The following is a 26,486-nucleotide window of genomic DNA, read 5'->3' as shown; positions in this document are numbered from 1 at the left end:
GAAAAAAATTTGATAATCCTTTTAGCTAAATGTTGACATGTTCACTTGTATCATTTATGTGTTAAAAAAGTTTACTGAGCTGAAGTTCCCCGTAATTGCAACTATTTTACAGAAAAATTTATTTATTTAGGGAGTTGTTGACTCACAAAAGATGATTTGTTCTTCTGTAGAACGAAAAAAGTGAATTTTTGAAGAATTTCTTCCCAATTTCTTCCATGTGAATGGATGCCGTCGAGCTCCAAAAAACTACAAAAAATGCATCATAAAAGTAATCCAGATGACTTGTGTTTAAGCTTTTTTGATGAACATACCAAAATTTAAGCCATTATTCACCAGTATTCATTTTGCTATCTGACATCAAACATCATTGATTCGCCTGAATCTCGTGACCAGACCTCATTGACATTAAACCCCTAACAGCATCATATTTGATTTGAGAGCTATCATTTTTGTGTTCTATGGACGAAAGAAAGTTATACAGGTTTGGCAGGACATGAGGTTAACTTATGAATTTCAATTTTTTAGTGGACTGTTCCTTAAATAGGCTCCTCCTGATTGGCTGTTTCTTTCCAGTGTTCCGCAAGCTCTCAAGAAGTTCACCACCTTTTTTCTTCTTTTTTGTATTTCTTCTTAGTAAACTTGCCTTCTGATGATGAATAGGATCACTTAAGCGTAAATATTTTAGGTGAACACAATTGGTGTTAAAAGCTATGTTAATAATCCCCCATCACTCATTTTGTGAACAAGAACATCAACATCATCTCTCATCTCTTTGGCTACACGTAACTGCATACGTTTCCCAAGCAAGCTGACACAGATAAACGGGCCAGTCTTCAATGTGCAAAGAACTTCCATCTCACATAATGCTAATCCTGAGTCATCTATGGAGCTAACTCAAGGCCCAAGTAGATTGAAAGGAGACACTTTAGTGTTTAACAACTAGTTTCTTTTTTTTTTTTTTTTTTTATCTTTTTTTTTTGTGACAATGCAAAACTACTCCAACCGCTTATTTTTCTCATCCATTTGAAACGCAGTGATTTTGTTATAAATATCATAAATAGCCAGCACATGACGTGTCTGGTCTCTGGCCTACTAATTCAAATAGAGTAACATTATGTATAAAAGTGTTTCACTTTTCTAAATTAGCCTATAAGAGTAAGTTTATACACATTTATTTCCATTGCATATATAGTAGGAAACACTGAAATTCACCTATTTTACGATTGCTGAAGCTTAAACTTATTGGTCTTTTGTTGGTAATCATTCTGAGGTGAGGTAGACCCAGCTAAAAATGTTGATTTCCAATACGTTTAATAAATGCTATGTTTTGGTTCTCAGAATGTTTCCAGAACAGACACCCTAACGTTCTGTTTTGGTTAGCCAGGAAACTTTTTGTTTATTAATAGAAACATCTGATTAAGGTTTGAAGAACATTCCCCTAACATTACAACTCAACGTTAGTCAATTCCAGTGTAGATACTTTGTTTGGCAGCAGTCACAGGCTGCAAAAACTGGTTTGTTTAAAAGTTTAAAAAGATGGTCACCTTGTGCTAAAATGCTCATGTACATTGAAGGAGAAACTTTCAGTTAGCATTTTACATTATACATGCGCTTCACACTTTGTAATTCTGCAAAGTTTTTTAATGATGGCCTACATCCTTGACATCAACAGAAAAGCATTCTTTCATAATCCATGGCTGCTCAAAATACCTCACTCTGTGACAAAGTTGAATTTTGGCTGCTTTACTTTGTTTAACAAAGAGCATGCTGCTTCTTGATGAGTTTCTTGAGTTGCACTGCTTTTCCTTGGCATGACTTTTACTGTGCTGATGCCTTGCTATTCCAGAATGCATTATGTTTTAATGGAATGAGTAACTAGTTATTGTTTGTGTTCATAGGTCCCTGGTCCTGGGGCTTTTAGTGGGCCTCAGGCCCTCCTCAGTTCACTGAGCATTGAGGGTGTGTGCGAGAAACTCAAACACATCCAAGGCCTAGACTCTAGCATGCTGGATCAGTACATCAGCACAATCAGAAAGGTATGTACTTGAAGTGTACTAAAATGTGTATTTTGGAGGGGGGGGGGGCGGTATTTACACTTGGTTTCTTAGTTACAGATATCTAACCATGAAAAAAAAAGGTAAATGCCCTCCAAGTTGCATTCGAGTTGGATAACCATGCGATCAACTCTAAACCCACAAAAGACGCAAACATATACAACTCTGCCAAGTGTAAATGTATATGGTTGTTCAGGCCACATATTGTACGGAACCTTTGCTCTTCACAAAATGGAACTGCGTCAGCATATGGACGTTTGGAAGCCCAGAGACGTCAAATAAAATACGAAACACAGAACAGCTGTTGCATTTTGTATCGCAATGCTCAGAGCAATTTAAGCTGACCGAAAAATTTAGGTGACCGGCATTAGCATCCTCACATAATTGAACACTTTTCTATTTGCATTTAGCACGACAACAGTATTTAGTGGGTTTATATGTTTTGCGGAGACACATTTATCTGCCAAAGAGTATATGGAATGTGGATATGCAATAGAATAGCACTCTGATCATTCACATAAAGTGACTGAGTGCAAACAGGCCTTTTAAAGAGCATGCTGTATGTTCAAACGTTGGCTTGTGAAAATAATACACAAAGATCTATGCTCTGTTGAGGACATAGGGTGTGGTAAACTTGTGCATCCCTGTAAATATCCATTCATCTATTTGAAAAGACTAGGTTTATCAGTTCCATGTGGTGCATACAGAGGTTTCACAATAAGGGCTTTCTTTCCAATGGACAACATCTGAAGGATGCAATGACATTCTTGATGTCTCCATTAGGAATCCATTAGTCAACCTGCCAGCTGTGCAGCATCAGCTTGCATACTTAAACATCTCTATTGTTGTTAAAGTAAGCTTTGTTTTAGCCCAAACAAACCAGTCTGTACAGTTGAAGCAGTAGATTAAGTATGCTCAGATCAGATTGATATAAAGTTTATTATTGAACTTTTGAAATATGTATGTTTGTGTCCCTTAAATCTAGGCCAATGTGAATGGTCGGGTTCTGTCTCAATGCAACATCGATGAGCTCAAGAAGGAAATTAACATGAACTTTGGAGATTGGCATCTTTTTAAAGCAATGGTAAGACATCAGCCGACTAGACATAATAGATTGTTCTTAGTCCCTACATATTCGGTTTTCTTATGTCATCTATTGGTGGTTTGTGCTGTTTAAAGATTGAGTAATCTCTCTATAGCCAAAGAGGCTAGACGGGGTTGAAATAAGGAACACATGTAGCTCTGTTGGTCAGATTTCCATTTGCGCTTATACAAACGAATGTTGTGTTGCCAGCAAGCAGGCAGCCATCTGGTCCAAGATGGCAGCTTTCTGGATGAAGGAGGCTTATTGTCAGTGGGAGCTCGGTGTCCACTTGAAGATCTGAATAGCTTGATGTTTGCAAGAAAGTAGCATTCTTCAGGCTGAAAACAAGTCCAAATGGAACGACTTAGGGCTATTTGTGACGGCATGCCTTAAAGGTTTCACATAGTACTTTTTTTTTTTTTTTTTGATCTTAAAACTGTTAATTATAATCTGTTATTAGAGAGATATTTCAGGGTAAGTACAAGCGAAGCTCTATCAGCAGTAAAAACAAAGGAATGTGTGTACAGAAATGCGCTTACAATTAAGTCTTTGTATGCTTGTCCCATTGACTTCCATTGTAAGTGCATAACAGTCAACTATTTTTTTTTATACAAACTGATTTACGAGTGAGAATTACTTTCTGTGCTAATTGACAGTATGCCATCAATATGCTGTCAATAGAACATAACTTATGCACTTATGATGGAAGTCTATGTGGCAACGCTTGCCGCATTGACTTCCAATGTAAGTGCATTACAGTCAATTTTTTTTTTTTTTGTTATACACATGTATAACAAGTTACGAGTGAGAATTACTTTCTGTGCTAATCGACAGCATGCTATTAATATGCTGTCAGTAGAACTTAACTTGTGAACTGGGAATGGAAGTCTATATGGGCAACGGTTATACGCTTGCCCCATTGAATTCCATTGTAAGTGCATGACAGTCAACTCATTGTTTTTGTTTGTTTTTACAAACTAAGGTACAAGTCTAAGTTCTATTCTGTGCTAATCAACAGCAAGTCATCAATATGCTTTCAATAGAATGTAATTTATGCACTTACAATGGAAGTATATGGGACATCCATTGTACACTTGCCCCATTGAATTCCATTGTAAGTGCATAACAGTCAACTTGTTATTTTTGTGACGAAACCATTTTCTGTGCATGCCATCAATATGCTGTCAATAGAATGTAACTTGCATTTAATACAGAATATCATACAGCCTCACAATGTAACTCTTTGCAAAAATGCCTACATTTGACAATTTGCACAGGAACTTTTTTTGCTGAATAAAGTCGTTCAAACCTTCAAACAACTATTGCTATACTCAGCACTTAAATCAACTTATCGCTTGTCACAGTCATTGCTGGTTAGAAAAAACCCTCATATTTACATGGAAGAGATCGCTTTGTTGTCACACCTGGTTAGAACACAGTGTAAGTATTGGTTCTGTTTAACCGTTGTCATATTTGTGATATGTTGTAGGTTTTAGAGCAACGTCATATGGAGAGCCAGCTGTTGCATGATGAATCGGGAGCATGCAGTGAGCAGGGCAGCAGCATGGTGACTCAATCCGAACTTCATAGACCTTCCAAAGCAGCACAAGACGTGACCATCAACCCAGAAAACTTTACATACAGCCTCAACCTGAGCTTTGAAGAGCTCAGCAGTTTGGGGCTGGAGGAGCCTGCCAGACAACACAATGCCCACTGGCTGGTGCGTGCCAATGCTGTGCACACAAATACTTTCAGCTGGACACATCAACACTGAAGTACAGTGTACAAATAAACACAGGTGCACACAGTGCGAAGAACATAATTACGTACATAGATGCAAACACAAACATATGCATGCATGGAAACAAAGAAAATAATCTGGATATTTTATTTGTTGTTTTTGTTGTGCTTTTTGTAACCAAACATTTTGTTCGCCATTAAATGTTTTTGGTCCTAGCTTCTGCTTTTCAGTAGTCTCTCGTCAGTATGAAAATAGCATGTGGTTCACTGGGTGAGAAACGGAGTGTTTTCTGACCTGGATGGGCAGAGGAAGTGAGCAGCTGACCACACACACACTGGCTCTCTATCACACAGAGATAGCTATTTCTGCACTCAGCTGTTAACACTTGGCAAGGTGTCACTGCACATTGCTACACAAAAGCAAGAGCTTATAATCGTTTAGATTTGCATCATGAATGTCTGGTGGTGAAGATCATTCTGTGTTGACTGTAAGAGTCAGTTAAAAGGGATAGTTTACTCAGAAATAAAAATTGTACTTTCAGGTACTTACCTTCATGTCTCTTAAAGGGATAGTTCACCCCAAAATGAAAATTCTCTCATGATTTACTCACCCTCATGCTATCCCTGATGTCTATGACTTTCTTCTGCAGAACAGAAATGAAGACTTCTAGAATAATATTTAAGCTCTGTAGGTCCAAACAATGCAAATGAATGGGTGCCAAAATTTGAAGCTCAAAAATCCACATTAAGGCAGCATAAACGTAATCCATATGACGTAAGTGTTTTAATCCATATCTTCAGACACGATATGATAGGTGTGGGTAAGAAACATACATTTTTAAGTCCTTTAGTATCATAATTTCTCCTCCCTGCCCAGTAGGGGGCAATATGCATGAACAGTGTGAATCACCAATTACAGAAGATGTATGAGAAAGCGAAAGTGAAGTTGAGCGGCCTCATCCGCAACCGTGAAGAGTCTGCATACAGACGGGAGGTTGATCAGCTGGCTGTCTGGTGCTGTCACAACAACCTTGAGTTGAACACGCTCAAAACAGTAGAGATGACAATGGACTTAAGGAGAAATTCTTTGTGTACCGATTCTGATTCTTCTGATTCGGAGATTGACTGAGCAGGGAGGAGAATTTATAGTAAAAAATAAATACTTAATTGTTGATCTGTTTCTCACCCACACCTATCATATCTCTTCTGAAGATATGGATTTAACAACCAGAGTCATCTGGAGAATTTTTATGTTGCCTTATGTGGATTTTGGAGCTTCAAAATGTTGGCACCCATTCACTTGCATTGTATAAGCCTACAGAGCTGAAATATTCTTCTATAAACCTTTGTTTGTGTTCAGCAGATGAAAGAAAGTCATACACATCTGGAATGGCATGAGGGTGAGTAAATGAGAGAATTTTCATTTTTGTGTGAACACCCTTTAAAGGTGCAGTATGTAAGATTCAGAAACCCTTGTTTTTAGTTACATCTGAGGCCGTTAAGTGAACTGCAGCTAACTACCTGTTGCTCATGCTCATGCACACAATCCATAGGGATGTGAGCGAGTGAGCATCAGCCAAAACAATGACGTAACGAGCAAAGAGACTGAACATGATCCACTGGCATCATGCTGACAGATGAGGCAGCATAATTAAAATTACACAGTTACTACAAACTTTGAGACTAAACTAAAACTACTTATCAGCTAACATAGCATACTGAGACACACATACAGCAACATACTACCAAACTATACCAGACAGTTTACTGTTGCACTGTTATGTTGCACTATTGTATGTCATATGTTGTACTACGATCAAGAAACCAGCGTATTTGCTTAAATTTATCCTGTATACCTGACTTTTAGTATAAAGAGAAGATCGTTGAAATTATTTGAATGTTACGAAGCAAGGTAGCTTGCAATTCGTCAGCGTTAGCAGGCAAGATCAAGTTAGATAAAATTACACAGCTCAGTCCTTGGCACTATATTTCACATGCTTTTCAGTTATGCAAGCTTACCACCCCCTCCCTTCGCATAAAAATCAGTCTACAGGCTTTAATAGGCAACCTAGGAAGTCCGGGAAGGGCTCATTTTTTAAGATGCGTTACAAGCCGTTCACACATTGGCAAAAAAAAGGCGAATATTACATGAATTACACCTTTAAGGAATGTCCTGGGTTCATTACAAGTGAAGTTCAATCTACAACATTTGTGTCATAATGTTGATTAACCCCCAAAAATTGATCAACTCATCCCTCGTTTATTTAAAAAAAGCAACAATAGCTGTTGCAGTAAGTCATTATTTACTCACCCTCCTGTCATTCCAAGCCCAAATACTTACTTTCTTTTGCAGAATAGAATGTCATAATCGCTGATTTCCATACAATAGCAGTTGATAAAGACTTACTTTAAAAACACCAAAAGTGTCATAGTCCATGCAACTCGTAAATCATATTCCAAGTCATATTTCTGAAGGCATGCAATCAATTTGTTTGTTGAACTGACCGAGATTTAAGTAGTTATTCACTTTTTCTAGTGTGCTGCACTTCCAGCTATATGCAAACGTGCAAGATTGTCAGTGAATAATCACCTAAAGGGTTAGTTCACCCAAAAATGAAAATTCTCTCATCATATACTCACCCTCATGCCATCCCAGATGTGGATGACTTTCTTTCTTCAGCAGAACACAAATGAGTTTTAGAAGAATATCTCAGCTCTGTAGGTCCATACATTGCAAGTGACTGGTGATCAGACCTTTGTAGCTCCAAAAATCAAATAAAAGAAACATAAAATGTATCCATAAATCTCCAGTGTTTAAATCCATATCTTCAGAAGTGATATGATAGGTGTGGGTGAGAAACAGATCAATTTTTAAGTACTTTACTACCCTAAATCTCCATTTTAATTTTCACTTTCAGATGTGAAAGAGAAACTAAACAGGCACCACATGTGACTTTCAGATATAAAAGTGAAAGTGGAGATTTAGAAAATATATATATGTTTCTCACCCACACCTATTATATTGCTTCAGAAGATATGGATTTAAACACTGGAATCTTATGGATTACTTCTCTGTTTCCTTTGTGATTTTTGGAGCTACAAAGGTCTGATCACTATTCACTTGCATTGTATGGACCTACAGAGCCAAGATGCTCTTTTAAAAATCTTTGTTTGTGTTCTGCAGAAGAAAGAAAGTCATACACATCTGGGATGGTATGAAGGTGAGTAAATGATGTGAGAATTTTCAGGTGAACTATCCCTTTAAATTTCATTCTCATCCTCGCATAGAGCTATCTTATAGCTTCGGAAGATTTGGAATATAGCACATAGTCACATGGACTACTTTTATGGTGCTTTGGTCTCCATCTACTTTTGCTGTAAAAAGAGCAGACTGGACATTCTGCTAAATAACCCATTTTATGTTCCACAGAAGTTATATGGGTTTAGAGTGACATTAGAGAGTAAATTATGACAGAATTTTATTTATTTTATTTTTTTTGGTGAACTATCTCTTTAAATGCCTGGCTGTTATTAATGGTGTTTTTATTCATTGACCCAATCTTCTCCTTTAGGCCAACAATCACAGGACGGCCAGTATGTCCAGCCTGAACTCTCAGGAATCTTCCAATGACATCTGTAAGCTGACTGATAAACAACAGGCTGAGTACCGCGACGCCTACCAGGAGTACATCACTCATATGGCCCAACTGGAAGTCTCTGCTCCTGGACGAGAGAGTCCTGCTAAAGCCCCGACCAGCCAGTTCCTCCAGCCCAAATCTGAAGACAAGTCTAAGGAGAAAGAGCATGAAGGGTGCAAACCTTTCACAAAAAAAGGCTCCAAACCTGGAGACAGTGTGGTGGACCTCTCCTCTGCCCCTGACAGCAGCCTCCTAGATCCCATAACAGAGGAGGATGAGAAGTCTGAGCCTGGATCTGCCAGTAAAGTCCCACTCAGACGCAAGACCAAAGGCCAGGGTCCGAGTTACCAGAGTGTGCCCAGCGATGAAGAGGAGTCTGGGGGCGAGGAGACGGATGCCACCCCATTGCTGAGGGAGGAGGCCTGGTCTACTGAGCAAGATCTCTTAACCAAGAGGAAAAGCTTAATTTCAGACATTATGCTGGACAAGAAATCATCTGACTCTGGCGTGAGATCCAGCAGGAGCTCATCTGATCACTCTCTACAAGATGAAGAGAACGATCCAGCTCAGGAGAAAGAGGCGAAGTCCACTGAGAAGAAAGAAGAGGAGACCCATCTGATTGAGCTAGTTCTTGAGAGCCCAGTAAAGAAGCGAGTTCTACCACATAGGTTGAGTAACCTGCAGGACGAGGCTGTGGCCCGGATGTCCATCTGTTCTGATGCTCCATCTGAGAGCAGCCTGCTGGTCAGCAGCCCTGAGGAGAGCTGGCCTGCTTCAGCAGTGAGCAATCTCAATTGCTCACCTGATAACACGACACTTAACAACAACCTCAACAACAGCAGCCAGCAGTCTATCCTGCAGCAGGAGACACCCAGCTCCACTGATTCCCCTTCACTCATTATAGGACCCGGCTCCAGTATCGAGACCACACTGCTGCCCAACCAGAACCTGCGTGGAATCCACCTGAAGAGGGCAGCATCAACCGGGGCTGCAACCGATGCTGCTGAGGAAAGAGAGAGTGTTCTGTAAGAACCAAATGAAAAGAGATAGTTCACCCAAAAATGAAAATTCTGTCAAATTCATGTCGTTCAAACCCATTTTACTTTCTTTATTTTTCTCTAATGGAATACAAAAGGAGATGTTAGGCAGAATGTTAGCCTTGGTCAGCATTCACTTTCTTTGCATCTTTCTTTACAATAAAAGTGAATAGTGACTGAGGCTAACATTCTGCGTGATATCTTTAGGAGTTTGAAACAACATGAGAGTGAGTAAATGATGACAGAATTTTCATTGTTGGGTGAACTATCCATTTAATGCCGTTTGTAACAACTGGCAAAATTGAAACAAAATTTGTACATTTTACTTTTTCACTTAGAAAATTTATCACTCTAATTAGATTCTTGACAGAGTGAAAAAGACTATACAGATCAGTTCAAAGTCATGTTAAAAGTGCTCTTAGTCAGAGCAGTAGTGCAGAAGTAGCGTGTGTGTTCTTGGGAAATTAGAGCTCATTAGAGTCCTGACTGTGTCACCTCCTGAACCCATTTCCCTCTCTCCTCACCCTTCATTTTCCTGTGTAATAAAACACAAAAGGCCCAAAAAAGTGCTCCTAAATTGACTGGATTAGGAAAAATAGACATACTGTAGCTGTTGTTGGAGAAGTGTTAAAATATAATGCAATAACCAGTTTGTGAAGCGGTTCGTAGTTTCTGATTTGTTTAGAGCAAATATTATTTCATGCTGTTTTGCCAACATTAAAGGAATAGTTCTCCCAAATTTAAATTCTCTCATCATTTTCTCACCCTCATGCCATCCCAGATGTGTTTGACTTTCTTTAATCTGCTGAATACAAATGAAGATTTTTAGAAAAATATCTCAGCTCTGCAAGTGAATGGTGGGCAAAACTTTGAAGCTCCAAAAAAGCACATAAAGGCAGCATAAATGTAATCCATACAACTCCAGTGGTTTAATCCATGTCTTCAGAAGCGATATGATAAATGTGGGTGAGAAACAGATCAATATTTAAGTCCTTTTTCACTATAAATCTCCACTTTCAAACAGCCCTCCTAAGCGCTCTTCTCTCCTAAGGGTTCTTCTTTCATTTTTGGTGATTTACATTCTTCGTGCTTATCGCCACCTACTGGGCAGGGAGGAAATTTTATAGTAAAAAGGGACTTAAATTGATCTGTTTCTCACCCACACCTATCATATGGCTTCTAAAGACATGGCTTTAACCACTGGAGTCGTATGGATACTTTTATGCTTCTTTATATACTTTTTGGAGCTTCAAAGTTCTGGCCACCATTCACTTGCATTGTATGGACCAAAAGAGCTGAGCAATTCTTCTAAAAATATTTGTGTTCAGCAGAAGAAAGAAAGTCATACACATCTAGCATGGCATGAGGGTGAGTGAATGATGAGAATTTTTTTTTTTTTTTTTTTGGTTAAACTGTTCCTTTAAAGATGTAGTCTAGATTGGTCCATATTAACATCATTTAGTAGGGTGGGGATTTAACCACACATAGTGTTGCTGTTTTTGCTGTGATTGGTATTGTGAAAGCTGTTACGTACTGTATGTGTCATTCAGGTCATCCCTCTAGTGCGCTCAACTTTTTTTTTTTATTATCTATGTGTGCAAATCAGTGTAACATTAAGTGAAGAATAAGAAATAACAGGGTTTTGTGAGGCATGTTTTGCATGTTTGCCAAGTGTGCAAAATCAAGTGACATTTCCTCAAACTGTTTTGTCCCATTTTCTTGCAGTAGGCTAATAAAACATCCTAAATACACTGCAGTCTGATCGTCATTATAGTGAAATATATCAAACGTGTGTGGTGAAATCACATCACTAAATTTGAGTTTTATGGCTCAGTTATTTACTAGTGATGGTGGTATCAACTGAGAGGTCGGGTGGTCAGGACACTTATTTAAAAAAAAAAAAAAAAGTTTGTGAATTTATATTATTCTAATGAGCTTTCCAATAAGTGTGAATCGATGTTTTGATATTTTCTGCAGAATTACTGTTTGTATTTATTTTTAAGAGTTGAGAAAGAGCCACCGGCAGGTGGCGCACTCTTCAAGAAGAGTAATTCGTGATGTCTCGTTTTATTGAAAAGTAGACTTTATTTTAATTCACACTTTACAGAAAGAACATTTTCGGTTTAGCTTTGCTGTTTTTGTGCTTCTGTTGGCAATTAGTAGCCCATCCTGTATTACATCTACGTTAATGTACATTTTGAACGCAGTCACAAAAATGCACTGCTTTCTAAAGAAAGAACTGCTTTTGAACTCTAAATTTGATGTAAATTATACTAATATTAAGACATAAGGTCTGGTTTATCACCTATTTTGAGGGATGACTTCAGTTACATTATTTCAGTCAGTCTGAGATGTTCACGCGCTGTCCACAGCAGAATGTGGCGGTAAAATCGCATTTCATCCGCGTGTCTGATTTAAGCCTTTGCGCTCATAATGGCGCATATTATAGATCTACAGACAACTACTTTTACACATTATTCTACCATTCAAAAATGGGGAAAAGCCTATGCGTGGATACTATACGAATGAGGGCCTGTGAAACGTGATTAAATGTCCTACTTTGACACCTTGAAGCAATGTTTCGCAAGAGGTTAATCGGTAGCAGAATTGCTTGGAAATGGTCTGTAAACGGTTACATATTAAAACAACAGCACTTCTCTTTATATTAAGAACTGTAATGTATGCTTTTTTACACCGCCATATGTTAAAGATGCATTCATTCAGGCCAATAAATGGGCAAATGTGCCATATCGGTCAAGGGCCAGTGACATCCTAAAGGGTCCTAATGTAACACACTGTGCAATCTGGAGTAGATCTGCATACAGAAGTATTACTAGATTGTCATTTTACACAACCATAACAGACCAGTGTCAAATAGAGCATTTGATTTATTTTGTATTTTAAAAAAAAAAAAAAGGTACGATTTACAATATTACTTTTATAAAAAGTCTCAGCATACAGCATACCACTTTGCAGATACTGACAGTCCAATTTCTGCAACTATACAAGATCAAACTCTGGGAGTTTGCACAAGGTTTCATCATGTCATTTTCAACGTCCATTCCTTCATGTGCCAAACGAATCGACAAAAACAGGCTTAAACTTTGTACAGTAACTAACCACGTCTTCTCCTCTCCACACGGTCTTCACAAAAAAAAAAAAAAAAAAAAGAAAGAAAAAAAAAAAAAAAAGTGGTTTCTCATTGCAGAGAAAATGTTCCTTGTGAGCCTTGTCATTTGTTTCCCTCATATTTTCAGGGAATATAGTGCTTCTTCCTCTTGAAGAAAGGACCAAACAAGTCTTTTTTTCTTTTTTTTTTTTTATAGATAAATAATCAATGTCCAAACTTATAACACATCACATAGATTGTCCTTTGAGAAGCAAAAAAGTCTCTTGATTCAATTACAGGAAAGAAAAAGAAAAACTCCAGACCGAGAACAGAAATGGGAGGAAAAGTCAGTTCCCAGGTCCTGTGCGTTCTTGCGTCTTAACCAAACACCTGCAAAAGATTGAGAAAGAGGCGCATTTAGAGAGTGCAAACAGGGCAGAGATCCGGACAGTCTGGCGCCAGAGAGGAAGCCGCAGTTTGAACATTTAACCAAAACACTCCGAGACTGAGCAAAACCCCTGCGCTCCAGATGTACACGAGCACAACTTCTGCCTTCTCTCAATGGGCGGATTTCTATGCAACCTCTGCTGACGCTTTAAGCAGCCTTTCTACAACTTTACCATGCATTTCGTGACATAATGATTCTTAATCGATTTGATCAGATGGTAAGGGAGTTTTGTTCAACAAGGATTGCTGCTAACGTATAGGCTACGTCGCAACTGTCAAACTTGCGCACTTAAAAGAGCGTGCATATAATAAAAACAGCGTTAAAGAGCATTTACCTGATTAACGGTAAAGTGTCCTGCTGTCCTCTGTGATCAAGTCTGATTGAAACTCTGGTGTCTAAAAATGAAAAATGCAAGAACATTCGTCATTTGCGCTGTCAACAAATCAATGCATTTGATAAAACTGCATCACTGCCACCTTTATGCAAAGAGAGTGGTTTAAAGTGAATGGTCTTTGTGGTGCACTCTTTTTGGCAGATTTGTAGATCGTATATGCTCTTTACACTTAGTACATGCTAACTGATTTACCTGTAATGAGAGGATGCTGATGTCTGTGTTGAGAGTTGTCAGGGGGGTTCTGGACGTCCCCTGCCCCGCTCGCGGGTGATGGAGACTGGTGATCGCCGAATTCGAGTCAAGTGCGATCTGCAGGTCCAGGATATAATCAATGACATGCTGCAGGATTTCCATTTTGCTCACGTTCTTGTTCTGCGGGATACTGGGCACCAGTTCCTTCAGTTTGGAGTAGCAGTCGTTCATGTTGTACAGCAGGCTGAGAGGATCGTCCACGGGGGTCTTGCTCCGTGAGATTCCCAGACTGTGCTCCGTCACGTTCGCGTTATTTTTCCGGAAAGACCTGACTGGACTTATTGCCTTCATGTTGACACGTCTGTGAGCAACGCTAAGTCGTTTTGTTGAAAGAATCGCTTTTGTGTTCGAGGTCTCCTCTTTTCACTGGTCTGTTGAAGCAAACGCAGTGGCTTAGCGAGCTGTCATCGCTGTATATATACCCAGCTGGGTGGGTTGTTCACGCGCTGGTTTGGATCGCGTTGATTGGTGCGAAGGGACGCGTCAATCATCGCTTTCGAGGCACGGCATTGGTCGCTGGGATGAGGGAACAAGGCCCGCCCATTTCTTCCGCGTTCTTAACCAGTGAAAGCGGCTGTTTGGGGTGGCGCTGACTGCCTTCAGCTTCCACGGATAATTTCTTAAATCAGTGTACCTGTTTCCGATCAAGAGAATTAGTGACTTGCAAGTATAGTGGTTGTTTTCACGCTTTTATCGCTTTCTTTTTAATGCTGCAAACATATGTGTTTGACCGTCTATTACAACAAGCTATGAGTGGCCCAGTGCGCTTGATGTTTCACGTTATATTGTAGGCCACATATAATGTATATATCTCAGCGCAGATATATTATATATATAAAACGCAGCAAGTCAAACCTTATTTGCAGTTCTTTATCTATAGTGTTTGGTGACGATATTGATGTACCAACATCACATAACTTGGCGTACACAGGCAATCACTCACACAGTCTTTTCAAACTCAGACAGGTTTGTATGATATGCAGGTGGCTGTGCAGTCTTTTAATGTTTATGTTGGTTTGAACACTTCATGAAAGATGGAGATTTTGCGAGCAGTCTTTAGGCCTATAACGAGGATCGTTTAAGACGTAATAGTGATGAAAGTTGGTCGGGCTTAACGGAGATCCACTCAGTCAACACCTCCTGCTTTCAAGTGCATCCTAGGAATGTGAGTGGCATTTTGATTGTCACAAATGTAGAAATCACTGACTCAGAGATACTGTTAAGTTTTCACTTGGAATTGCACAAACGGCTGATTGTTCTGGGAACAATATTTTTTTTTTGCCCTGACACGGATAGATATGATTTGTGGAATAGATTTCCTTATATATATATATATGCTTTTTGGCAGTCTAGAATGAGAATAGTAAAAATAGAAGAGAAAAAATATTTTTATGAAGGGGAAAAAAACTGTGTACACATGCTAAGCAACAATAGAGACAGATTTCCTGGTTGCTTGTGCACATCCGACTAAACAGATGTTTGGAGAAATGCGTCGGAATGCAGTCGTGTTGATGTGTCGGAATGCACCTCGAGCAATCTCATTATCACTCCTTAGAAAATGAAGTGAATGTCAGCTCCATTCAGATATACTACACCAAGATATGTTTTTTTCAGTACTGCAATGTAAAGGAAATCTTTCGCGATTTTCGCACTGCACAAAAACTGCATTCCGCGAGCGCAAGAAAGCCCGTCGGGGTCTCGCGCATTTAAAAACATCAGACTTAAGACCATCGTGGTCTTGTCCGCATCTGCCGCAACTGGCTTTTTCCATTTTCCCCCTGGTCCCTTCTTGTTCTCACAGCTGTGTACATTTCGCATGACAGCCTGGCTGATCCCTGACAGGTGATGAATTGGCACCAAGCAAAGCAGCAATACAGAGCAGCGCCGCGAGCTCACGCTCTCGCAGACTCTCTGGCGCCAGCCCCGTGACGTCACCCATTCACAGCGGCCCTCCAGCCAGTCCTCGCGGCGCCGTCCAGGCGGCTGCTATGGAGACGGGGGCAGTTAGTTAGCGCTGCTTCTCAGCTGATCAATGGGGCCCGGGCGCTGAGAGATCGGAGTTCAGTTCGTCACCTCAGCTCTCCTGCGCTCCAGGCCCGCACACCTGCATCGATTTGCATTCCTTTGGAGAACTCCTGGCCCTTTCAAGAGTTTTGAAACGAATGTGGAAAGAGTAGTAACCTGAAGTTACCTCGACCTTTATCAGAATGTGCACGAGGTGGAACGCCTTTGTTAGTCATGCATGCGTTATTATGCATGAAAAAGAGCAATCGTCTTAGTTCTATTAAATATTAACAATGCAAGTGAATGGTGCCCCCCATCCTCCTTTTCTTTCTTTCTTTTTTTTTTTAGAATAAACAAAAGCTTTTAAGTTCGTCAGAGCGGTTTAATTACGAACATCTTTACCTATGCATTTTTTAACACTAAATAAGAACATAACTACATCCCCAATGCAGCACTTTACAGCAACTTCTACGCTTGCTTTCCTCTTGTCACAAAGATAACAAAGATAATGGCAAGAAAACAGTCTAAAGTTGGCAGAAAGTTGATGAGTTCTCCACGGGATGGAGTCAGGATGTCTGTACCGCCTCCACTGCTGTTCCAGCTCACTGCAGCTGCACAATCCTCCCGTCTCCAGCTCAGCAAACACCAAAACAGCTCCCAAAGAGTCACATTTTACCCACACACTCACTGACGTCTACGATCCTTGAAGACAATTTTCAAAACATTACAGTATTACATGAATAGGCAAAGTCTAAGTACAGCTGAAAACGAGAGAAAACTTTGAAAATAATACATTTCCCCGAATAATCTGTAAGTCACGGATGCTTTGAAGCTCAACTTGGCAACATTGAACGCGAAATTCTGACTTTAGATTCTGAAAAACGCGACGCGTCGTTTAAAACTATCTTTAGTAACGTGCGGTTTTAAAGCATGAAGTCAAACCTCTTCCTAACAGTGGGATAAAACAAAATATTCCTGTCCCAATAACCTCATTTCAGTTCGAGTCACCGCAAAATACTTCGCGACGCATATCTGAATAGATTTTCGATTTCCGCACGCGTATAATCGTATCAGTTAACGCATTCGCTCTCGCCTCTCTTATTCAGCTGTGAGCTCTGAGCTCGGGCTCCCACGCGCCTGTCGCGTGCTGCAGTACACGCATGAATGTGTGGCGCGCGACTCTTGTAGCAACATCGACCCCATGGGCGTGGCGTTAATGTTTGGCTTAAGCTATTGTTCGCCTCCCAAAAGAGGGTCTGAGAAATTTTGTTATTCAGAAACAGCGTCTTTCTTGGTTGCGTAATGTAGTTGGGCTGCTTGCACGCGCCTACAGACTACTCTGAAACATTCTCCTTTAAGCTGTCAGGGCATCGCTAAGAAAAATCTTTCGAAGGGGAAGGGAAGAACAGGGCTAGTTGTCAAACGGGAAGTTGTAACAAGGGGTAGCCTATATATCTCAGTTCAGGTTTTGAGTCAAAAGCCTAGCTGCTTATACACACACACACACACACACACACACACACACACACACACACACACACACACACACACACACTACTGGTCAAAAGTTTATTTTTATTATTCATCCTTTATTATAATTTTTTTCACATTTTAGAATAATAGTAAAGTCATCAAAACTATGGAATAACATAAATGGAACTATGGGAATTATGTTGTGACTAAACAAAATCCAAAATAAATCAAAACTGTGTTATATTTTAGCATCTTCAAAGTAGTCACCCTTTGCCTAGAATTTGCAGAAATGTACTCTTGACATTTTCTCAACCAACTTCTTGAGGTATCACCCTGGGATGCTTTTTAAACAGTATTGAGTTCCCGTCTATGTTGGGCACTTATTGGCTGCTTTTCTTTATTATTTGGTCCAAGTCATCAATTAAAAAAAAAAAAAAAAAAAAAAAAAAACAAATTAAAATTAAATGTTAGTTTTATAATGAAATAAATTAATATGGTGGCACAATTATATTTTTGTCTACAAAACTAATTTCAAACATTTAAGCATACGCCTTCAGATCAAAAGATTTTTAAGATCATGTGAAACATTTCAGTCAAGTGTTTCAAAAGTTTTGACCGGTAGTGTATGTATATAATGGTAATGTTAATTAATAATAAAAATGACATTGCTTGTGTTTTAGATAATGTTTTTTTTTTCTTCTCTTCCTTTTTTTTTTTATTTATTTATTTATTTTTTTTTTACAGTTTATAAATATGCATATTTTTCTTAGATCTTGGATGTCTCGTTAATTATTTTGTGCTTCAAACTGTTTACATTTTTTTTTTTTGAAAAGCCATAAATAGCAAGGTTATATGCCATATTTCCTTGATTTTGGGGCATGTTGTCTCAAAAGGTCACTGTGTGTGTGTTTTGTATCATCTTTTTTTGGAGTTCAATAGCTTTTCAGCTTTACAATAGCTTTTTGTAGCCATGACTTCAAAGTAGATTTTTATACAAATTTCTTTATAAGTGTCTATACAGGTACTGACTTGGAAAAATAAACTTGTTCAGAGAAATATTCACTTGAGTAAAAAGTGTGACATTTCAAATATATATATTTATACATTTAAATCTGTTTACTGATTTTCATAGGGGTAATACAAAAATACAGAGAGAAGTGGCAAATGTCTGTCATACCACATTGCAATTTTAAACAATACAAAAAAAAAAAAAAAAATATGTATATATATATATATATATAAAACTAAGTGAAAGGGTGTATAAACATGTGCGTATTGTTTTACACATTTGGTAAAAGAAATGATTATGAGTGGCTGTCCTGCTATGAGTTATACAGTCTTATGTACTATCTGCCCATAGCTTACATGGACTTAGGTGAAAGTCAGTGGAATAAGTAGTCAAGGCCCAGGGAGCTGTATGTGATCCCTCACGTAGCCCATAAAAGGACCCCACGCTTTGATTAATTTCTTAGAGGAGCTACTTGTAGAGTATCTGATTATTTTCTAATTTTAGAAAATAAAGCACATCCTGAACACAGTGTCAAACATAGGTGCTTTGGGGTCCTTACAATTAAGCAGTATTAAACGTCTTGCTATGAGGGTTAAAAAGCGATGCTATCAGCTTGAACCTGAGTTAAGGAGTAGAGGTAACTCCAAAAATGTTTGGGCTCGGAGTAATAGACTGGCCGTCTCCAGTATTTTATTATTTTTTTTTTTTTTGCCTTAAGTTTGCAAAAAATATCTTTGACTAGCTGTGTAATTGATGGCTCAGCCAACGTTACAGAAAATAAACTGTACTTCAAGGATGTCTTCATTATAATAAGTCAGAAAACGTGCTACCTTTCTGAATTTCAAGGTACTTAAAGCTGAAGTTGATATCAGGCATAAAAACTAAGAATGCAGAATTAAGAATCATAAATATTTGCAGTTATTGTTACAGTCAGTCCCGGTTCTATGGGGGTGCTTGAGGGTGCTAAGCACCCTCAAACGAAACTTAGAGCACCCTCAGTTGCAGACCAGGGCAAACTACTGCCCGCAGGTTGATTTATCATTAATGTTTTTTATTAGATCTTTAATTTATCTGGCTTTGGGACCTATCACACATCCACAAGCTTTTAATATGCTCAGGATTGCCAGATAATAGATTCAACACCCCAATCAGAGATTTATACTTGCACAAATTGGAAATATTTCACCTTGTGTCAAACTTCATTTATGCGATCTGGCAACCATACATGCGAGTGCAGGCGCTTTCTCTCTGCAAAAAACAAACAAACAACAATTTGGCGCTCAATAGGGGACATGCCAGTACAACCAAGTGAGAGAGGAATATATTTATTCTTTGTGTTATTTGTAAGATGCTGAAGTCTCTCACACCTGTATGTGAATGTTTCTCTGGCAGTAATCATTTATCAGTGTCATGCAGCCTGTTTTATTCAGTTGTGTGCTGAATGGGGTGCCAAACACTGACAAGACCCACATCATGACCCATGAGCATGTAAACAGGTTGATAATGTTCTGAGAATAAAACAAGTAAACGGGTCCACTTTGCGGCCAACATTAAAATAAGCTTTTAGAATCTCTTTCCCGAATATTTTATTTTACTTTTAAACCAGACTCCTGATATAGAGTGTTAAATTGAATACTAAATTACCATTGCATTGAAGTATGGTAAAATAATCAATTAATAATTTTATTCAGCCTTTATTCAGTTTTACTCACACATCATAGAAAAGTAGCAGCAAAACTTCAAGCAATCGCAGAATGGTCCCATCAGTATACACTTCAGAAAATTGTGCATCATTCATTGAGTGCATATCTGAGCTTAAAAGATACAACTATGCAGAACTTTTTATCTTCTCTGTTCCATGTTCAACTTAATGGTGATGTGGCCCCAGTACCAAAATAATTGCACACCCCTGCTCAATTGAATATGTAAGACTAATACTGTAAACTGGCAAACAGATTTTCTTGAATACCAGCAAACACAAAAATCCTTGCATTTTGTGAATGCATCAAAACTTATAAACATGTATGATTTTGCAAATCAGTATGTCCTAATCTGCAGGTGCAGCATTTTGCTGTCACTTTCAGTGACAGATTACGGGGAACCCCCCCCCCACAAAGCAATAAATGTTTTGTACATTAAAAAAACAAACTTTTCTTTACATTGTTTTAGTTGCATTTAAACATGATTTAATCTATTTAAAAATGTGTAATTATGATACATCTTTATACAGAGCACCCCCACTATTTTCAGAAGCACCCTCAGTTATTTTGATCTGGAGCCGGGCCTGGTTACAGTGCTGTGAGTGACAATAATATCATTGTAACTAGCTGCTGAAACTTTCAAATTCAAAGAATTAAGATGGATTAGTCTGTATATATATTTAAAAATTCATGTGAATTAATACATTAGGGCTCCATTAATTTATAGTTAGATAACGGGTCTGTTGAATGCTTGATTCTGATTGGTTGATGGACGTTCTAAGGTGTGCAATTATTTTTCAAGTAAACCACACCTTCAGAGATCATTCAGGGTTTTATCAAGACATTTTCTGGTTTTCATCCCTAAAACGCTCTTGTGAGTGGAACTACTTTCTTCCGCCATGGATTCAGCGTCTTGCTCTGATACAGCTCAAGTCTTTGTTGCTAGTTCAAAAACGTCACTTTAGAACTAGCAACGGAGGATTGCGAGGCTTGCGCAGCTTTACTGGAGCACTTACTGAGTAACAAGTTAGTGCGTTTGTGCATGTGTGTGAGTTTGTTTTTGAGGAATCGAAAGAGAGAAGCTCAGAAACTGAGAGAGATCGCCTGTGGGATTACCTTTATTTGTTGCAGCTCTCATCAGAAGTAACATTGCTTCAAAATCGGCAAGATGTAAGCTTAAGTACTTCTCAGCAGCAGCAAGTCTCACTGTATTTCCAATTTATACCATGGGTCTGTTGAAAGCTTGATTCTGATTGGTTGACGGACTGTGAAAGACCTCTGTTCTGTCGGGAAAGGACACACATTCAACGAACTTTAATCCAAACATCACATTAGACTGAAAACATAATGACAAAAACACACACAGTTTCAATGTCTCTCTCTCTCTCTCGGCATCTCTCTCCCGACTCCAGCTCTGCTCCCGGCTTTATCCCCCACCTACCCACGGCTTCATCACTCACAGCTTGGCGAAATCATTTGCTCCAGGTGCACACCTCTGTCTCACTCCTCTCCATCCTCGCTCCGCCCCGCCTGGCCTGCCACACTCCCCCTTCGCCCGATTCAGGCCGGGGACCTATATGGAGAGGAACTGTGGTCCTTCCAGTTGACCCAGTGCTGGATGGTTTTCCCCGCCTCCTGTACTCAGGCACATCTCTAAGGGAAGGAGAGAGCGGGGAAGCGAGAGAAGGAGAGAGCACGAGAGGGAGGGAGAAAGAGGGAGAGAGAGAGAGAGAGAGAGAGGGAGAGAGAAGAGACAGACAACATTATTTTTCGGCTCCCACAGCAACGGCTCCTCCGTCTCTTGGTCGATGGCAGGGAGCTCCTCCACCCCCTGGCAGATGGCAGTGGCTCCTCTGTCCCATGGCGGACGGCAGTGACTCCTCCGCCCTCTGGCAGACGGCAGCGGCTCCTCCGTCTCCTGGCAGATGTCAGCAAGCTCCTCTGCCCCCTGGCGGATGGCAGCGGCGAGTTCTCCCGGACAGCATGCTCTTCCTCCTTTCCCGGGTTTCGGCACCAGTGTAAAAGACCTCTGTTCAGTCGGAAAAGTAGGAAGCTGGAGCTGGATACACATTCAACGAACTTTAATCCAAAAACCATATTAGACTGAAAACATAATAAAAAAACACACACAGTTTCAATGTCTCTCTCTCTCTGCGTCTCTCTCCCGACTGCAGCTCTGATCCTGACTTTATTCCCCTCCTACCTATGCCTTCATCACTCACAACTGGGCGAAATCATTCACCCCAGGTGCACACCTTGGCCTCACTCCTCTACGTCCTCACTCCGCCCTACCTGGCCTGCCACATGGATGTTCTAAGGTGTGCAATTATTTTTCAAGGAAACGCACGGCTATGAAGTAATTCCAGGTCTTGACTACATAGCAGTTCCATATCTCTTCACCAAATTATTTCAGTTATTTCAAAGAGACCTACAGGCTACCACAACAAAATAACCAATTAAAACAAAGACATTGGTGAAGTACATCGGATAAGAATGACAAACAATGTCTATAATATCCTAAATGTATTTAAATTTAGATTGAAAAGCGTCCTTGGGTTCCCTCTCTCTCTCTCTCTCTCTCTCTCTCTCTCTCTCTCTCTCTCTCTCTCTCTCTCTCTCTGTCTCTCTCTCTCTTTTGCTCTCGTCTCACCCACACACACACTGTACATGCTACCACAGCAAAATAACCATATCAACAAAGACATCGGTTAAAATAAATTGATTAAGAACGTCAAACAATGTCTATAATATCCTACATTTATTTCAGTTTCGATTGAAAAGCTCCCTCGTCTGCCCCCGCACTTACACATGCTCACACACATATACACACGCTCACACACATATACGCACGTGCTTGCACACACACACACACGCACACACATGCATACACACACACATTGAGACTCGTGTCATGACCAACAAATAGAGCCGCACCCCTGCGACTTGATCAATAGAACATTTTCTATTATCTGAAATAACGTTTAATATGTGAAACTTTTTATGTTTCAATGTATTTCACCCTAATCAGCCTCACATAGCTATAGTGGGAAACACACACTACCCCTCCCCCTCTCTTTTGCTCACACACACACACACACACATACCATAGGTGAATTACGGACTGGGCCAATGGGGCCAGTGCCCAGGGGCCCTTGACTACCAGGTGCCCGGGAGGGCCTTGGACTGCAAGGTCTCGCGGCCCATCTACTTTGAAAACAAAAATTTAATATAAGCTTGAATATGTGGGCCCCACAGCTAATACAAGCCCCCCTCAATAGGCCCCTGTGACTATGAGGGCCCTCAGTCCTCTTATAGAACCCTTTTTTCCTTCCTGTTTCTAATTACATTTTTTGAGCCACTCTTTAACCCTATAACCCTTAACACCGCTTGTATAATATTTGATACATGACTTTCTAGATCCTCTACATCTTCAACATGATTAAAACTTAGCTGAAAAACCTGTTGTATGCAATGTACTAGATGTCTAATGACTCCTGGTGAAAGCTGCCATGCTCTTCTGGAAGTAGAAGATCTAGTAATATATTTTCCAAAATGGCTACCTTCACATTGTGATGCACTCATCTTTTTGATATGAAATCTTTGCTGATTTTGATAAAGTAAAATGAACAATAACGATTATATTTTTTCTGATATTTCAAAATGAGTATTACTGAATTGAAGCAACATGCGCTCACTTAAAATTTCATTATTTTATAGACAAATCATGTTGAAAATGTGTGTATCAAATATGATACAACAGGCTTTTGAGGTATATCTCTCAATCATCATTCCATTCCATTCATGTCCACCACAATAAAAAAGCTTTTAAAATACTGACATATAATCTTAAAGATATATTTGAAGTGTGATTTATTTAACATATGCAGCTTTCTCTGTCAATATATAGATCTTGTGGTTTTTATACATATCTCATGGTTTGTTATTATAATGTGATCTTACTATAAAAATTTTCAAACATCAATATAGTGTTTGGTGTATAAAAACATGATAATTGATAAAAAAAAATAAATAAAAAAAATCCACATTGCATTTGTGGTGCTGAATTGTAATATCATACATTTCTATAGAGCAAGGAGAGGAAGTTGTCATGGCCAAACTCCGGAACATTTGGCATCTCTGAAAAGCCCAGGGTGTCTTCTTAAGATACACAAACTATATACTATTCATTGCTATAACTGCATGTTTGCCCTACATTACAAAGGTTTAGGTGGTTGGGAAAAATAAGATTTTTATATTTTATTTTGTGTGGTAGCAAAGTACTGATTTAACTAGATATATACATTTTGTCAAGACAAACTATAATGTTGATTTGACAAAACCTTGTCTTAAAGTTTTAAATTGTTTTAAATAGAGTATAAATAGTGTATAGTGATGATCACTTTTGAATGGAATGCTGATGAGTTAGAAAAGATATGGCAGCGCAAGCCAGAACTGCCTGACCTCTTTGCAGAGTTTCACCAAACCCATGCATAGATGCTGTAAAAGCCTATTTTTTTAATTCTTCAATATTTAAAGTGTTTGATGAATTTAAAATTTCATAGTGTATTATTGCCCCTTTAAATATATGTGTACACACTTACATTATACGTATTACGCACACACTTACTAGCGAGCGAAAAACAGAACTGTCATGTCAGCACACACCTGCATCTCAGTGGGGTTGAAAACAGATGTTAAGGTTTGCATCGGAAATATGTTGACACTCGCTGCTGCTGAGAAGTGCTTAAACTTACATCTTGCCGATTTTTAAGCGATGTTACTTCTGACGAGAGCTGCAACAAATAAAGGTAATCCCTCAGGCGATCTCTCTCATTTTCTGAGCTTCTCTCTTTCAATCCCTCAAAAACAAACACACACAAACTCTCACGTACATGCACAAACGCACTAACTTGTTACTCAGTAAGTGCTCCAGTAAAGCTGCGCAAGCCTCACAATCCTCTGTTGCTAATTCTGAAGTGATGTTTTTGAACTAGCAACGAAGGCTTGAGCTGTATCAGAGCAAGACGCTGAATCCATGGCAAAAGAAAAAAGTTCCACTCACAAGAGCGTTTTAGGACGAAAACCAGAAAATGTCTTGAGATATAACCCTGAACGATGTCTTAAGGTTTGGTAACCATGGTATAAGCGGAATAATTAACTCTATCCCGTTGAATTATTGAAAAATAATATACACCCGAGGTGCATTATTTTTCAATAAATCAACGGTCCATCGTCAATTATTCCTTACGTAAACCTTAACAACTGTTTTCAACCCTACTGAGTGAGATGCTGGTGTGCACTGACATGACGGCTCTGTTTTTCGCTCGCAAGTAAGTGTGTGCATAATGCGTATATGCATGTGTGTCCACGTGTGTGGGAGTGTGTAAAGAGAGGGGGAGGGGGGCACAGGAGTGTTTCCCACAGATATTTCAGATAATATAGAAACTGATGTATTGCTCAAGTGAATCTAGCTCTGATATAGCTCAAGCCTTCATTGCTAGTTCAAAAACGTCACTTTAAAACTTGCATCGGAGAATGCGCTGCTTTTTGGCATTGGAGTAACAAGGTTTTGTGTGTGTGTGTGTGTGTGTGTGCGGGTGTGCGCGAGCGAAAGAGAAGGGGAGGGGTAGTGTGGCACTTTCCACTATAGCTATTTGAAGCTGATTAGGGTGAAATACATAAAAAGTTTCACATATTAAACATTATTCCATATAATAGAAACTGCTGTATTGATCAAGTTGCATGGGTAAGGCTCTATATGTTGGTCGCGACAGGAGTCTCAATGTGTGTGTGTGTGTGCGCGCGCGGGGAGATGAGGGAGCTTTTCAACCGAAATTGAAATAAATGTAGGATATTATATACATTGTTTGAAGTTCCTAACTGATTTACTTTAACCAATGTCTTTGTTTATATGTTTATTTTGCTGTGGTAGCATGTACGGTGTCTGTGTGTGTGTGTGTGTGTGTGTGTGTGTGTGTGTGGTTGAGACGAGAGCGAAAGAGAGAGAGAGAGAGAGAGAGAGAGAGAGAGAGAGAGAGAGTGAGAGATAGAAAGAGAGAGAGAGAAAGAGAGGGAGCCCAAGGATGCTTTTCAATCGAAATTTAAATAAATTTAGGATATTATAGACATTGTTTGTCATTCTTATCTGATGTACTTAACCAATGTCATTGTTTATGTGGTTTTTTTTGTTGTTGTGGTAGCCTGTAGGGCTCTTTGAAATAACTGAAATAATTTGGCGAAGTGATATGGAACCGTTATGCGGTCAAGACCTAGAACTACTTCATAGCCGTGCGTTTACTTGAAAAATAATTGCACACCTTAGAACAGGGGTGTCAAACTCAGTTCCTGGAGGGCCACAGCCCTGTAGAATTTAGGTCCAGCCTTGTACTAACATGCCTCCTTGTAATCTTCAAGCACTCCTGAGGACCTTAATTAACTGCTTCTGGTGTGTTTAATTAGGGTTAGAGCTAAACTCTGCTGGACTGTGGCCCTCCAGGAACTGAGCTTGACACCTGCGCCTTAGAACATCTGTCAACCAATAAAA

At 39.4% G+C, this 26,486-nt stretch overlaps 2 protein-coding genes across 5 annotated transcripts in view; one reads left to right on the top strand and one right to left on the bottom strand.

The window, feature by feature from the left end:
- Positions 1-11,414, top strand: part of LOC127411251 (kinase D-interacting substrate of 220 kDa B-like) — a 77,284-nt gene extending 65,870 nt beyond the window's left edge. For 3 of the 4 annotated variants that reach the window (XM_051646669.1, XM_051646667.1, XM_051646666.1), the window contains 4 exons: positions 1,899-2,036; positions 3,040-3,138; positions 4,628-4,858; positions 8,451-11,414. In XM_051646669.1, the coding sequence (XP_051502629.1) occupies positions 1,899-2,036; positions 3,040-3,138; positions 4,628-4,858; positions 8,451-9,545 (1,563 nt within the window). In that variant the 3' untranslated portion in view covers positions 9,546-11,414. The remainder of the gene's footprint in view (positions 1-1,898; positions 2,037-3,039; positions 3,139-4,627; positions 4,859-8,450) is intronic. The other variant, XM_051646668.1, reaches the window with a different exon arrangement.
- Positions 11,415-12,423: 1,009 nt separating this feature from the next.
- LOC127411277 (DNA-binding protein inhibitor ID-2-like) lies at positions 12,424-16,896 on the bottom strand. Its single transcript, XM_051646727.1, has 3 exons — positions 13,697-16,896; positions 13,445-13,505; positions 12,424-13,052 (listed from the first exon to the last, which is right to left on the bottom strand). The coding sequence occupies exons 1-2, from the start codon at positions 14,045-14,047 to the stop codon at positions 13,449-13,451; spliced, it is 408 nt and encodes a 135-aa protein (XP_051502687.1). The 5' UTR covers positions 14,048-16,896; the 3' UTR covers positions 12,424-13,052; positions 13,445-13,448.
- Between the last annotated feature and the right edge of the window lie 9,590 nt (positions 16,897-26,486).

Source organism: Myxocyprinus asiaticus, chromosome 20, assembly GCF_019703515.2.
Source record: "Myxocyprinus asiaticus isolate MX2 ecotype Aquarium Trade chromosome 20, UBuf_Myxa_2, whole genome shotgun sequence".
NCBI lineage: Eukaryota > Metazoa > Chordata > Actinopteri > Cypriniformes > Catostomidae > Myxocyprinus > Myxocyprinus asiaticus.
This window is presented reverse-complemented; position numbering and strand designations above follow the sequence as displayed.

What these genes read in the sequence shown, in the direction of transcription:
- LOC127411277 (XM_051646727.1), bottom strand. Translation starts at nt 14,047, where the DNA reads ATGAAGGCAATAAGTCCAGTCAGGTCTTTCCGGAAAAATAACGCGAAC. An exon ending in TCAGCATCCTCTCATTACAG is followed by an intron (nt 13,506 to 13,696) that starts GTAAATCAGTTA and finishes TTTCATTTTTAG; the next exon opens with ACACCAGAGTTTCAATCAGA.